Source organism: Ranitomeya variabilis, chromosome 6, assembly GCF_051348905.1.
Source record: "Ranitomeya variabilis isolate aRanVar5 chromosome 6, aRanVar5.hap1, whole genome shotgun sequence".
Lineage (NCBI taxonomy): Eukaryota > Metazoa > Chordata > Amphibia > Anura > Dendrobatidae > Ranitomeya > Ranitomeya variabilis.
This window is the reverse complement of record NC_135237.1, coordinates 82,782,658-82,795,768: the sequence shown is the minus strand read 5'-3', so window position 1 is coordinate 82,795,768 and position 13,111 is coordinate 82,782,658. Positions and strand designations below refer to the sequence as shown.

The window sequence follows — 13,111 nt, the reverse complement described above, 5'->3', positions numbered from 1 at the left end:
TGCTCTGGTGCGGCGGCTGCTGTGCTCTGGTGCGGCGGCTCCTCTTCTGTGTGGGGCCTCTGTGCTGTGAGGTGGCGGTGGCGGCGGCATATCTTTATCCAGTTGGGGCTCCTCCGGCATCTCCTTAGCCCTGGAGGCCCCGCCGCAACTCCATCGGTGCAATGCAGCGGCCATTTTCCCGGAGGCAGCTCAATAGGTGCGATGCGGTGGCCTCCGGGAAAATGGCCGCTGCTCAGATTCAGATCTCGTCCCGAAATCTCGGGACACGAGATCTGAATCTGAGCAGCGGCCATTTTCCCGGAGGCCACCACATTGCACCGATGGAGTTGCGGCGGGGCCTCCAGGGCTAAGGAGATGCCGGAGGAGCCCCAACTGGATAAAGATACGCCGCTGCCGCCGCCACCCCACAGCACAGAGGCCCCACACAGAAGAGGAGCCGCCGCACCAGAACACAGCAGCTGCCGCCGCTCCCAGCACCGACACCCCCACGCTGCACCGCTAGGATAAGGTAATGGGGATTACTCACTTTCCTGTGAGACGCCCCCTCCCCACCCACCATATACACCGGCGTACACGACGATTCCCGGCGTATAAGACGACCCCCGACTTTTAAGAAGATTTTCGGGGGTTAAAAAGTCGTCTTATACGCCGGAAAATACGGTATTTTTCTGCATGTTGCTATAGTGGCAGAATTTGACATTTCACCCATTCCCTGCCTTTTTCTTTGGAAGAGTTCTAAAACGGAGCCTCACTTTATGGCGTGTGTTTGACCTTGCTTCGACCTACACATCTGTTATGGGAAATGATTGCACAAACTGTAGATTATAAGTGTCAAACTATTCCATCTGCACTTCCCACCTTCAGTTACTTTTTTCATCATTGCAGTCTGTTGCCAAAATGTCTGACCATGTCACAGTCCAGGCTCCAGCAAATCTTATAATGGTCGTTCTGTGAGTCTCTACTTAGTGGTGTAGATGTCCTATAGAGGATCCTTCTCTAAGACATAGTGCACACAGCGGCTTCAAAGACTTTTTCTGCTTCGTTAAGGGAACCAAAAATTGCAAATGTTGATGTGTTGGGTTTTTTTTAACTAAATCTGGGGCTAAAAATCATTTTTGCTGTTGAGTTTCAGTAAACATTTTGCACATTTGGCTGTTACAGGCTTTTTGTTTGCACGCACCTTCAACTTTGATGTGGTCTTTGGTCATGTATCAGCTGTGAGGAGCTCAGAAAAATGCAGATAATAAAACATGTCTGTATTTTTCTATGAGTTATTTCAAAACTGTGACCATGATCTTCTATTCCCAATATCTCAGTGATTTTTTTTGGTTGGGTATATTCCAGTATATGAAATATATTGATTTCAAATGTTCCTTGGTGCCATGTACATTAATTTGCCATACGCTTGGTGACCTTTTAATACAATTTTTGAAGGATTTTCTTTTTTTATTTTGTCTTTTAAAATACACCAAGCATGTTTCTTCTTTTATTTTTTTAAACACTATTTTCAAACACTCAGGTTTCATGCGTTTTCCTGCTGATATAGGAACCTGTAAGAAAATGCAATTGTTACCTAGAGCATACTGCGTTTTTTAAAGTTAACACCTAGTATGCCAAAAATGCACAGTAAATTGGAAAAAATTGCCACAAAATAATTGATCTAAATATTAAGTAAATGTAATATCCTGTATATTAATATAAAGTAAATATTCCCAATTGTTTTACAACCATTCTGCTCGTAAAAATGCAGCGAAAACTGCAGGAAAAATGCTCAGTTTAAACTGAGCGCTATTGCAAAAACAAAACTGTGTTCAACCCCCCAAGTGCATCCCAATGTGCTCATTGATTTAGCATTGTCATAGAGACTAATGTTGAGCCACCCCGCTAGTGTTCGAATTGGGGCGTGTTAGACGAATGTTCGTCGAACGTTCGACGAACACCGTCGAACCCCATTGAAACCAATGGCAGGCAAACACAAACACATAGAAAACACCTTAAAAGGTGTCCAAAAGCTGACAAACTGCTGAGAAGACACAACAAACACATGGAAAAGTCACAAGTACATATAGTCATGCGAAAAGAAAAGAGGTGGAGGAGTTAAAGGAGGAGGAGATACAAATATAGGCATGTCATGCCCTTCTAAAATCAAGAAAGGCTGGAGTAAAAATCTAAAATCAGCCTACCAACACCCAGACGTCGTGACAAAAAAATTTAAAAAAGGAATATCTTTAGGTAGAATGGCGGGTTCATTCAGAACACTTTCCTTAGAAGACATAGTGGTACCCCCGTTGGGAGTCGTGCCAAAAAAGGAACCCAATACATTCAGACTAATCCACCATTTGTCATATCCAAGGGGCAGGTCAGTAAACGACAACATCGGCGCGGAACCAAGTACAGTACTATACACTGTACCTCCTTTGACGAGGCAATCAGGCAGGTCAAGAAGTTGGGAAGGGGCACCCTAATGGCCAAAACAGACATTGAGGGGGCGTTCCGGTTACTAGCTGTGCCTCCGAATAGTGTCCGCCTATTGGGCTGCTTCTGTGAAGGAGCATACTACATAGGTCTCTGTTTGCCCATGGGGTGCTCCATATCCTGCTCACTATTTGAGGCGTTTAGTTGCTTCCTCGAATGGGTCGTCATGGACGGTTCTAAGGGGGCACATATTATCCATTACCTCGACGACTTCTTATGCCTGGGCCCAAAAGATTTGCCACAGTGTGAATACACGCGGTAGTGAGGAGAGAGCTGGAGGAAGAGCGGACACCCCAGAGCCGAGGGGTTACATTGAGAAAGGAAGAAGACGGTGTAGCTTGCTTCATGGGTGGGGTACTCTGCTGAGTAGCAGACACTGCTACTAGGCCCAAAGTATTGCCTGGGCTAGATGCAGTTAAAAATTAGTACTTAGATAAACAGGCGGTGTAGCTTGCTTCATGGGTGGGCTACTCTGCTGACTAGCAGACACTGAAGCTTTGGAGCCGACCTCTGAATCCCAGGCCATAGAATGAGTAAACAGCTCTGCAGACTCAACCATCTGTGTTACCCCAAGCCATAGTGTATGTAGTTTCTAAAGGTTAAAACCTGGAATTGACGATTCCAACGTCATGTAAAACACAGCAAGGGGAGTCCAAAAAGAGTCTCCATTTTTTCCAAAAATTGGGCCACAGACACCACTTAAGTGACACCAATTTCGCCAGAGTTTCTTAAAATGGTTGGTGAGGTGATTTTCAAAAATCATCAAGCTTTTAGTCTCCCCAGGATGTCACAGGGGTAGAAAAGTCCTTGCGGATCCAGGATTTGTTCATCTTGATGAACATTAGTCTGTCTACATTGTCACTGGACTGATCTGAGACCACTCCTGCAGCGTGATTTGCCCCACCTCTGGATCTCGTTGGCCTAGGCTATTTGTCATAACGTATTGCACCAGGACTCGTCGGTGCTGCCACAGTCGCTTCAACATGTGCAGAGTTGAATTCCACCGTGTGGGCACATCGCATTTCAGTCGGTAAACTGGCAGGCCCAACGACTTCTGTAGAGATGTAAATCATTGAGCTGCGGGATGCGAACGGCGGAAGTGAGAACACAGCGACCGTGCCCTCTGCAGAAGCCCATCTAGTCCGGGATAGTGGGATAAAAATTGCTGGACAACCAGGTTCAAAACGTGAGCCATACAAGGCACGTGTGTAACATTGCCCCGGCGAAGGGCCGCACCCAGGTTTGCAGCATTGTCTCACACGGCCTTCCCTGGCTGCAGGTTCAGTAGAGACAACCATTGATAGAACTCGGTCTCCAGAGCTGACAACAACTCCTCAGCTGTGTGACTCACATTTCCCAGACATTTCAAGGTAAACACCGCCTGATGCCGTTGAGCCCTGATGACAGCATAGTAAGGAGGTGTGCAGGATTCCTTCTGCGCAGTTAGAACGCGGGTGGCATTACCAGACAGGCTTTGGGTGCAGGTGGAGGACCGAGAGGAGGTTGAGGAGGCAGAAGCAGTGGAGGAACTTATAGATACAGAGGATCGATGCGCAACTCGTGCGGACAGCAAAACTTGGACAGCAGCCCCTTCTCCTGCTGTCACCATAGTTACCCAGTGCCCAGTCAACGACATGTAATGCCCCTGTCAATGTCTACTCATCCAAGTGTCTGTGGTGAAATGCACCCTGTCACACACACAGTTTCTCAAGGAAGCTGTGATGTTGTGTGCGACATGCTGGTGTAGCGCAGGCACAGCTTTCTTTGAGAAGTAGTGGCGACTGGGCATCTGGTACTGGGGCACTGCGACGGACATAAGGTCTCGAAAATCCTCTGTGTCCAGAAAGGCAGCATTTCTGTAGCCAACATCTTGCAGATGGTGAAATTCAACCTCTTAGCTTTGTCATGGCTAGGAGGAAATGGTCTTTTACTTGTCCACATCTGAGGGACCGAGGGCTGGCTGCCGTGCTTAGACGGGGTTGAGTAGGGTGTCCCTGGCAAACTGCTGGTCTGTGAGGAAGTTGCAGGCGGAGATATTATATTGCCTTGATCAAAATGTGGTGGTCTCGATGTCGGAGAGCGCTCAACACCAGCTAGCTTCACAGGCGGGCTACTCCGCTGACGTGCAGACACTGCTATTAGGCCCAAAACGATTTACTGGGTTAGATGCAGTAAAAATTTAGATACACAGGCGGTGTAGCTAGCTTTACAGGCGGGCTACTCAGATGACTACCAGAAAATGCTACTAGCCCAAAAGGATTGGCTGAGCTAGATTACACCAAATGCTGTGACAAACACTTGCACAGCACTGGCACAGACCTGCCTGGCAAAAAGTGCTAAGAACTGCTGTAACCTACCCTGAAAAGGGCTGATATTACAACTAGTCCCGACTCCCTAAACCTATCTCTCTCTATCTAACTGCAAATTCGCTCGCAATTCACAGTCTTAGAATGTATAGCGGCCACAGCAGCAGCGGTGCCGTCTAACACTAAGCTGAAGCAGTGAGGAAATGGTGGCGACGGGGCAAATGGCTGGTTCTTATAGGGCAAGGACATGTGACATACACAGCCAATGAAACATGCCCTTGCTGGTGTGCATCACATGCACATTGATGTGTGTGTGCATTGCTGATAGGCTGAGAGACTGCACCGCCCCACTGTAAATGCGGGAAAGAAAAAAAATGGAGATCGGCGTTATTTCAGCACAGATCAATCCCCCGCCCCGCCCACTATACACTGAAACAGTCTATTAACATTTATAAACAGTTTTAATGTGAAAATCAAGCTGGGCTTTTGGTGAACGAACATTATCGAACAGAAACTCGAACATCCGAAATTTAAGCAAATTGTTCGAGTTCGATGAACGACTTGAACACCGCCCAAAACAGCTTGAATTTGAAATTGGCAAACAGTTCAGCTCGAACACCGATCATCTCTAATAGAGACTCCTAATGAAGCCACAGTGAAACGCAAATCAGGTGTTTGGTGGGTGAACCCCTCTGTTATTGAACATTTACTTCCATTACTTATGATTCTTACCGTGAGTTGAGTATTAAGGCCGGGGTCATACTTGCGAGAAACTCGCACGAGTCTCGCTTCTCAATACCCAGCACTGCCGCCGGCACTCGAACCGGAGCGCTCAGCTGCATAAAAATACATACAGCTGCACACTCCGATCCCAAGTGCCGGCGGCAGTGCTGGGTATTGAGATGCGAGACTCAAGGCATTTTTGTTCGGTCACTCTTTATATGCGCTTATGACTATGTACCGCTGATTATTTATTCATGAATAATCTTCTGTATCAGAACCAATTACCTTGGGTTCCCACTGTGGCTCACCCACCAATTTTAGCCATTGTTCATATCACTGGAACTATTGGTATTTCCTTGCTTTTACTATTTCTATCTCTAAAAAGAAATTTTTTGATCATTTGTATTATTTCCCTCTGTCCTGGCACCTAAGTTCCCTTTTTTTTCGGTTATCTTTGTTGCGTTGGTGCCCTGTGGGGCCATTAATAGTTAGTTTTCCGTGGGATAACAATTCTCAGTTTCTCATTGTCACAGCGAGTTTGTGGATTCAAATCACCATCCATGTCAATGTTCACATATACTTGCCAGTATCCACACCAGGCAAGAAGTAGTTATTGATGCAGATGGTGATGTGCATCCACACAAGGTACCTAACACAGCTCAGAATAGGGACTGTCCTCATCAGGACCTTACAGTTCACCATTTCACTTTGGGCTCATACATTCAAGCAATGACATATCTCTGCACAGAAATCTTTAGACATTACAAACCCATTTCCTATATGTCATGTTCCCTAAAAAGCCTTTTATACATTTTTCTGGTAGATCACAGGTGTGATTTTAAATGCACTTTTGTTTTTGTAGTTAGTAGCTGACTAATGTCATTTGACGGGTTTTATTGTATGTCCAGATTTCCGTCTCTGACCGAGGAACTGAATGAGAGAGATATAATAAAACAGAACGGTTTAAGTTTAAGTCTCTTTTTGCTCTGCTGCCAGAAGGACAGAGTGTGGCTAAGTAGAGGGCTTACGCGGGATGGTATGTACTTTTTCACTAGCCAAGTAAGGTGTTAGCAGTTTATGATGGTGTTTTTTTAGGAGGTCCTATCCCAAATACAGTCTCTGCTCTCGCTCTACGCCAGTCTCTAGTGCCTAACTGCATTACACTCCTTGGCTTCCAGCATCATAAAATCTTTCAGTGAGACTTGATTCATTTGACCGACATGACCTGAAAGTCATTGTTGCGTTGAGTTTGGTGTCTAGGATTCCATGAACAAAGGTTTTAACCTTTCAGCTTTCTATAAAACTTGAGTTTTCTCAATACTTAGATATAAAACAAGACTAGTTATAAGCCAGGTCTAGCTAAGGAATCAGCAGGAGATGTAGGTAAGTCCTTTGCTGGTACAATTGCTTGATTTAATGTCAATGTTTTCTTGTTCTTTAGGTACTTTTCAATGTATCAGTGACTATGGACACTTGTGATGTAGAAGGAGAACACAACTACATCATTCTTAAACCTATTGGTTTCAATGAAACTGCTAAAATAAAGATTCATAAAAGTTGCACCTGTCAGTGTAACAGTCCACTGAGGCATAAAGACAAGTGTGTTACCGAGGTCCATCCCGATTGCCCAGGAGTTCCATGTAGAGACGGCATCTGCGGCTCAGGAGACAAGGAGCCTCAGGCTGAAAACTGCAGGCAATCCTCATCTGAGTCTGAGTGTAGTGGTCGAGGAACCTGTCTGTGTGGAAAATGCTACTGCTCTAAAACCAAACTGGGAAAAATTTATGGGAAATACTGTGAAATGGACAATTTTTCTTGCCCATACAACCTTGGAAAATTATGTTCTGGTAAGTAGCTCAGCCACGAAATGTCGTCAGCTGTGTTCACATTTCTGAGATGTCTTCAGGGGTTATTTCATAAAAATACTTGATCAAATGTTTACAAAATAGTTGTTTTATGTATGATGTATAAGGCCCCCTCTGATTACTAGAAGATGGGTTCTGAGCCCCAACTTGTCCTCACTGTATTCTGCCCAATTGCAGTTAGGAGGAATTTAAGTAGAATAGTGGTCACACGAGTGGTCTGCTGCTCCATCCTTTGTCTATGGAGCCCACAGAAACAGCTGAGTGCATTGCATGGCTGTTAATTGTATGTTTGCTGACGGACCCTCTTCTGGGACCTCCACTGATTGCTAGACCTGGGGTCTCAAGCTCCCTGTTTCTCTTTACCTTATGCTGTCCAGTGAGGAAAAGTTTATATGGATCAGTGGTAACACATGTGCATCCACTGTTCAATTCAATGTCTATATGGCCACCAGAAACAGCCCAGTACATAGCTTGGCCCTTAAAGAGGTTGTCCACTACTTTAGAGCTGCTCCGTCTTCTGATGTGGCCGCCGCAGGGTACTGCACATCCACCTTCTACAGATTTGAATAGGAGGCGGATGTGTAGTACCAAGCAGAGCTGTATAGTAAGTAAGTAACACAAACCATTTACTCCAACTCTGACTCCAACTCCTCAATTTCCCTGACTTCCGACTCCATGACTCCAACTCTGACTCCACAGCACTACCTCACTACTTGTACATAAAGTGCAGCACTGATTCATGTCAACTAAAAGCCGAGATCCTTAGATCAGGAATAGAACAGACATTTATAGGACATTTTATAACTTTCCAAAATTATTCTAAAAACATTTACAGCACATCCTGCACTGAACTACTGAACCCAATTTATTACCGTATATATTTTAGTAGTCCGAGTCAGTCCATTTTACACTGACTCACTCCAAAATGGACACTGACTCCGACTCCACAGCCCTGGTACCAAGCCCCGGCCAATATCAGAAGACTGAGCAGCTTTACAAGCGAATACTAACATCTGATCGGCGAGGGATTCCGGGTGTCGGACCCTGACCGATCAGACATTGATGACCTATCCTAAAGATAGGTCATCAGTTCTAAAGTAGTGGACAACCTCTTTAAATCTATGATTGCTTCCTATTCCTCCTGACTGTATGCTTATTAACTACAGCAAGTAAAGTATAAATGTAGTGGTGGTCATACAGCACGACTCCATTCAATGTGTATCGGGCAGAAATTGCCAATTTCATAACTTAGCTGCATCCTTCAGCCCTATAGACATGCAGTGGATCATCAGGGTGACTATGTGACCACCACTCCATTCATACTCCTCCTCGCTGAGGTCATACAGTGAGGAGCAATGGGAGGTGCTAGTGATTTTGCTCTTACTAACCATGGGGGTCACCCAGCGATCAATCAGATATTTATCTATTGATAGGTGATACATTTTTTGTGGGATAGCCTTTGTGAGAGAGCTGCCGCCAGCATGATGGATTCAGGTTACAGCAAGAATAGCTCTACAGAAGGCTGCTATATACTTGTTATCAAAAACACTGGGGCTCCTAAAGGAATGAAAAAAAATCAACGTGAATCAGGTTTTTTTTTTGGCTCTTTCTGAGATAATGGTCTCCATCACGTAGCTCTCCAGCTGCTCTGAAACTAGGATTCTCATCCTGCTGACAGGGAAGGGAAGAGTGGAAGGCCACTCATGTGCGTGGCGGAATACCGTATTCCATGCTGCAGATGATTGTGTCATGTTTTTAAGCCTTAGCTGACACATCCATCCAGTAATGGGTCAGATCCTGGTAGTGAGCGGGGTTTACAGCTTACGGCACACACTCGCTCAGGAAATGAGGCGTAATACTCCACTGATCAGTATGACATCTGCCCGGAGGACCCCCTCTGCTTTAACTCATGGGCACTGTGAACATGTATGTTATTCACAGTGTGTGAAAAGGCATAAACTGTGAGAGCGAAATGTTGTATTACAAGTAATGTGTGCTGTTTGTTATGTTAAGCAGACGTTCCTCTGCAGGGGAGCCATTATAAACAGCACTGGATTACATTAGAATTTGGAATGTTTTTCCGAGACACCCCTAGAACCGGATCATTTATCCTGGAATGCTCGTGGCTTGTAAAATACACATCAGTTTGTAAATTATCCAGTAAAGTCAATCTTTAAACAGTATAATGAAATGCTACAAAAATGTCCTGAAGTTGACATTTATGTTAAACACAAGAAAAGAGTGGTTGGGGCTTGGCAGCCACTAGGGGGAGCTCAGGGGCTTACGGCTTTTTTTTTTTCAGTATGCTCCCTCTAGTGGTGACACATGGCAGAACAAATTCTATTTTTTGTAACTCTGGCTATGCATAGATTTAGCTTTGTATTAGAAATAATAAAGATATTATTAGGAAGATATACTAACAGGTTAATAAGCACAGAAATGTAGACCATTCTAAATGGCCTGTTTTATTAATAGACTTCAATTAATAGTTGTCTTTGTTTGTCTGCTAGGTAATGGTGAATGTAAGAATGGGCACTGTAGATGTCACAGCGGCTGGGAAGGTGACCGTTGTCAATGCTCCTCATCAAAGCAACACTGTATGGACTCTAATGGACTTGTATGCAGTGGGAGGGGAACCTGCGCATGTGGCAAATGCGAGTGCACTAATGACATAAGCTTTGGCCCTTTGTGCCAATACTGCTCTGGATGTAGCAATACCTGCACAGACAACTGGTTTGTTAGATTTTTTTATTAGCTATCTATAGTATTTGTATTTGGATGTACACTATATGGCATGAAATATGTGGGCAACCATCAAATTCATAAACTCTACCATTAAATTGTTCCAAGTAGGTCAATATATGGGTTTGATATCATGCCCATAAGTACTGCAGATCTCTTCGTCTCCTTGGTTTCTATGAGTTCTGCCCACTCAGTGCCTTGGTCTTTAATGGTCAGGTCTGTCCAGTTGTACTGCCTGATTCTTAGCTAAACTCGCAGTAAGCCATCTTGAAGCAGCTTCCCTTATGCAATAATACGGATTGTGTGAGGGTTAGATTGGTAGTGAGACCCAGATGCCTGACGCTTAGTTTCCTCAACATCTGCCATCTGGCAAGAGTCTGCATCTTCCACCGAGAAGTCTATAAAATTGGCGAGTTCGGTCTATATATATCTGATATGAATGGCCAGCTTAACTCCAACTCCGACTCTATCTGCTTCGATGCAGAGGGCTTGTACTACATCAAAGCATTGACGACCCTTCAATTAGATTGCAAATAAATATTATTTTTTACTTTGTGAATTAACCTCAAAAAGGAACCTGTCACCATGGAAAGGAAATCCAATCTTTGGGCACCAAGTTACAGACTCGAAAGAATGGAGTAGATTATTATATAGATATAGATATGTAGATTTCCAGTCCAGTGGGTGGTCCTATCAGTGACTGACAGCCATCCCTGTATGTAACAAAGAAAGCTGTCAGTCACTGATAGGACCACCCACTGCACCCCAAATCCTAGAAATAGCAGAGGTTTAAATGATTAATGCACAAGTTATACTGAATCTTTTCCCACAAAACTATATGTTAATCTGCTCCACTCCTCCTGCTCTATATAACATGATGCCTGCAGACTGGACGGCAGGTTCCCTTTAAAAGTTAAAAGGCAATTTTCATTTTCTGCACTGGTTTAGCTTTTATCCTAAGTCATATGGCAATAAAGCTCGTTAAAGGGTTGATATTGACTTCTATGATTGCTACTAGTGATAAGCGAATATACTCGTTACTCGAGATTTCCCGAGCACGCTCGGGTGACCTCCCGAGTATTTTTTAGTGCTCGGAGATTTAGTTTTCATCGCCTCAGCTGAATGATTTACAGCTACTAGCCTGCTTGATCACCTGTGGGGATTCCCTAGCAACCAGGCAACCCCCACATGTACTTATTCTGGCTAACAGATGCAAATCATTCAGCTGCGGCAATAAAAACTAAATCTCCGAGTACTAAAAAATACTCGGAGGTCACCCGAGCGTGCTCGAGAAATTTCGAGTAACGAGTATATTCGCTAATCCCTAATTGCTACTTAAGAGGCAGCTTGCATTTTCTATACAAGCACTCCCACAAGGTTTAATATAGATGGCACATAACTTGCACAGATATTTCCCCAAATTTTTCTTTTTTTGTCTTTAATGTGTCCATTCACAAGTGTAGCAACCTCCAAGCGGTGAGCAGGACTCGATCTATGTAGCATTTCAGGTCCTAAATAAGAATGCTTTTCTCCACGGCCAGTGACGTTTTCACTATTTTGGCGAGTTATAACACAAATTATCTAGAAAGTTGTAGCTTTTCATAATTCAGTAAGTTATGTATGTATAAACTGGAAAATCTATTCTGATGCTAGATGACTGCAATATCTATATTTATGTTCCATATAAAACACTAGCGCAAAGCGCTCCATTAATTATGCTTGATGCGTACTATATTTCACCCCTGGAGCGTTGTATATCACTGTCCGCTCCCACCTGTTGGTAGTTTATGACTAGTAAATAACTCCATATTCCACAGCACAGCGTACAGGAAAGTGTCACATTGTATATGCAGTCCTACACTGTGTTCCAAATTATTATGCACAAAGAGTTTAGGAGTGATAAGGATAGAATTTTTTTGTTTGTCATTTAAACTCATTGATGGTGATGTGTGTCAGGGCTCTTTATATCACTGAAAGCAATTGCAGATACCTGTGCAAATTAGTTTGGCAAGACTACATTTTTTGCCAAAATGGGAAAGAAAAAGGATGTGTCCAGGGAACTAGTCTGATTGCCGTATGTGGAGTCGGGAAGGAATTTTTTTCCCCATGGTGGAGTTACTCTTTGCCACATGGGGTTTTTTTGCCTTCCCCTGGATCAACATGTTAGGGCATGTTAGGTTAGGCTATGGGTTGAACTAGATGGACTTACAGTCTTCCTTCAACCTTAATAACTATGTAACTATGTAACTATGTGTCGGCTGCTGAGAAGCAACAAATTGTGGAGTATTTAGGTCAAGGCATGACTAATCAACATTGCCAAGACACTTCATCGTGATCATCGCACAATCAAGAAGTATGTAGCTGATTCCCAGCACACACGTGTGTGTGCTGATAAGGAAAAATTGAGGACTCTTTCCAACAGGCAATTGCCTAAGGTTAAAAGAGCAGCTGCAAAAATGCCTTGTCATAGCAGCAGACAAGTTTTTGAAGCTGCTGGTGCCTCCAACGTCCCCAGAACAACAAGATGCAGGGTCCTTCAGAGGTTGAGCTGTGCGTAAGCCATCCTGTCGACCACCTCTATCCACTGCACACAAACAGAAACCGCTCCATTGCGCCAAACGATACATGAAGACTGACTTCCAAACTGTTTTGTTCACCGATGAGTGCCGTGCAACGCTCGATGGTCCAGATGGATGGAGTGGAGGATGGACACCCCATGAAAACACGGCTAAGGCACCAACAAGGAGGAGGTGGAGTAATGTTTTGGGCTGGAATCATGGGGAGAGAGATTGTCGGCCCCTTTATGATCCCTGAAGGGGTAAAGATGAACTCCATAATATATGTGGAGTTTCTAAAACAACACTTCCTGCCGTGGTTCAAGAGGAAGAACCGTGCTTTCCGCAGCAAGATCATTTTCATGCATGATAATGCAAAAAACACATCTGCATCTCTGGCTGCTATGGGCATAAAAGAGGACAAACTTATGGTGTGGCCACCATC

The 13,111-nt window shown here is 44.2% G+C and overlaps 1 protein-coding gene across 1 annotated transcript in view; it reads left to right on the top strand.

Moving 5' to 3' along the window:
* Positions 1-13,111, top strand: part of ITGB8 (integrin subunit beta 8) — a 154,946-nt gene that overhangs the window by 118,957 nt on the left and 22,878 nt on the right. Inside the window, exons 10-11 of the mRNA XM_077268726.1 lie at positions 6,946-7,351; positions 9,880-10,102. Of these exons, the coding sequence (XP_077124841.1) occupies positions 6,946-7,351; positions 9,880-10,102 (629 nt within the window). The remainder of the gene's footprint in view (positions 1-6,945; positions 7,352-9,879; positions 10,103-13,111) is intronic.